The sequence below is a fragment of the Gavialis gangeticus genome, unplaced genomic scaffold (assembly GCF_001723915.1).
Source record: "Gavialis gangeticus isolate Ggan-Ray unplaced genomic scaffold, GavGan_comp1, whole genome shotgun sequence".
In the NCBI taxonomy this organism is placed as follows: domain Eukaryota; kingdom Metazoa; phylum Chordata; order Crocodylia; family Gavialidae; genus Gavialis; species Gavialis gangeticus.
In genome coordinates, this window is record NW_017729014.1 from 746,627 (window position 1) to 749,511 (window position 2,885).

The 2,885-nt window shown below is 42.1% G+C and overlaps 1 protein-coding gene across 1 annotated transcript in view; it reads right to left on the reverse strand.

Annotated features, from left to right (window-relative positions):
- The window catches only part of CAMTA1 (calmodulin binding transcription activator 1), a 1,745,066-nt gene that overhangs the window by 614,093 nt on the left and 1,128,088 nt on the right, over positions 1-2,885 (reverse strand). The window contains exon 5 of the mRNA XM_019511533.1: positions 1,326-1,397. Coding sequence (XP_019367078.1) covers positions 1,326-1,397 — 72 coding nt within the window. The remainder of the gene's footprint in view (positions 1-1,325; positions 1,398-2,885) is intronic.

Here is a 2,885-nt window from a genome sequence, read left to right on the forward strand (position 1 = left end):
CAGGGGGGCACATGCCCCCCCCATACTCGCCCAGGAGTGCACACAGGGGTGGGAGCCGCCCTCCCCCCCAAATGAACCACTTGCAGGTCTGTTGCATGCCCCAACCTGCCTGGACAGCGCCTGTTGGTGCCCCTTTGCTGTGGTGCCCAGGTCAGTCACCCCACTTGCCCTCTCCCACCCCCTTTGCTATGGCAATAGCCATACACCACCCAGCATTGAACTGATCCACTACAAGACCCACTAGTGTCCAGGAGGAGGACCCTCATAGGTGCACAGTGGCAATATTGTGAAGCAGGTAAGATACTGGCTACAATGATTCTTTTTTTTTGCATCATTGGCTGATATAATTTGTATTTAGCAAATTTATGGAAAGCAAACAAAGTTCAAAGGTCTCAGTAAAAGAGTTACAGAAGCAGAGGCAACATTTGATACATAGTCCCTGTCACTGTCTCCTGTTCATGGACTGTAATTTCCCATTGTTTACCAGGCCCTCTCACACAGCAATGGGAAAAAGGCATTTTTTTTAAACATAAGAGGGTGACTATAAAGGCACAAAAAACTAGCACTGAAAGCTCCTCAAGCTTCTTTTCTTAAACTGAGTAGATTTCAAGTCCATGGCTTCTCTGAATTTAAAAACTAGAATACTTCTCTTATATTGATTGTTACATGCTTTTCCAGCAAAGCCAAATGAATCAGTGCTGAGTATCTTGAAATTCATACCAACCCAACAATTTCTAGCCAGTGTAATAAGCCCAGCAATCCTGCAGTCACTGCATGCAGACCTGCAGACCAAGGCAAACCTGCCACTGCAGACCAGCAGTCCCAGAGCAGCTCTCCAAAGGGAACCCACTCTAGCACCAAACCACTCTTGGGAATCAAGGACAGGCAAACTTATTCATTCAGTGTTCATAGCACATACACCAGTAAGAAGAAATATCATTAAGAAATCATTCAGAGCCCCTTGATAATGCTCCCCACTGGTGGGAGCAGTTGTTCAGCCTTCCTCCCAGCCTGAGTGGTTCTGCACTGACAGATTTTAAAGCAAAGACCTAACCCTCAACACAGAGCTTCTTTCTTCTGTGAGATCCCAGACAATGGCACGGCTAGTATCTTTCATGGTAGCCTCACTGCCTGTGGCTGAACACTTACCTAAGGGAAAAACTCCTCCCAGCTCTGAATAGATCCTTATCAATTTGAAAACAGCCATATAACTTTCAGAAAAAACAGGTAGTTATAGATTGCTCCCCCAGAGCCAAGGAAAGCAACAGCCCAACAAGTCACAGCAGCATCACACACAATAAGAGAGAAATCCCACTTCACCTTACCTGAAGAAGCCAGTAGCACCTTCTGTGGAAAGTGGGGATGATAGAGGAATGGACATAACAGCCGTACAAACACTAGGGAGAAAAAGCAGATGCTGAGTTAGTGAAGGAAATCAGTGCTCAGATGGTAACCTAAGTGAATGAGAAGGGCATGCCTGCTTCAGGGCCAGGTAGCTATAGTATATTATAGACTGTGTTATGTTGGCATTTACTAAAATCAATACCTGGAATAGATCCTGCTGGTAAAACGTAATGTCAGATTGAATTATACAAAAGCTTGAGAGTAGCACTTCATAAACATTCACAGGTTCCAGCATCAACAAACCAGACTTTCAAACCCTTCCCTGCTTTGCACTTTGAGTAAGTCAGCACAGCTGTCTCAGATATTTTGAAGTAGAAAATCCACATGGGACAGCAAGGAGAGAGTGATGTGTTACAGTGGACAGGGCACTTGGTGGGGACTCAGGGGACCTAACATCTAATTCCAGCTCTGTCACTGGCCTGCTGGGTGACTTCTGGCAGTTCGCATCACTGCCCTGTGCCTCACTTTCCCCACCTGTAAATTATTGATATTTCCACGTTATTAGTGCTATATGGAAACAAAGTGATATTATCATTTGCTCAATCATTATCAACAGAACAAAGAAAAAACACTCCTTTTTGTGGGTTTTTTGAGGCTCAGAAAGACATAGTTTCAGTAATAAGCTGAAAGGTTTTTGAAGTCAGTAAGTATCTGGGAAACTGAATTTGATCCTAATTACAGACCAACATAAATGTGTCTGGCCCTTTTATCCTAGGGTATAATAAACATACGCCCACCACACATGCCCAGCAGACAATTCCTCACTAGGACTGGGTGTATGAAGCAGACTTCTGATTTGAACCCAGATCTAAGATGTCTGAACTGAACTGAATATTCCTACCTCCAAAACACTGCTGTGGGGCAGGAGCAGCAAACAATAACTGAATTAATAAGGCAGCCCTCTATTACATAACAATTTATTTTAAGCTTCTACTGCTAAGAATCTCTTTAAAGATGCACTTGCAATACTAGAGATATAACTGGATTCAAATTACCTGCTTTCCTAAATCAGCATTAGAAAGCTGAAGCAATTGCCTTCAAAACCACTTATTAAGCTACCTAGATTTCTTCTAATAACCACTTAAGTGATAAACTACTATATTTACCCAAAGCTCAGTCACCTAGATAAGGTCAAAGCAAAAACGCTGCATTATATTAACATGAATTCAGGCACACAACAAAGAAGTTTGCTATGTACATCTTCATTTTTTATTTCAAAGTTATTCCTCTTCTTAAAAACAAAACAAAACAAAACAAAAAAAACCTCCCCTCTTTCGTTAATCAAGCTTTTTCTGATTAGCTGAAAAGAAAGGGAACACTGAGGCTAGGGGATTTTGGCTTCAGGAAAATCAGATTTCCAATATGTTAGAACCTTTAAACATTGTTGTCATTTGGGAACTATACCCAGTATAAACCAACCAACCAACCAAAGCAGAAATTAATTTAAAAGATCCCTGTACAATTCCTGTCCACTATATATA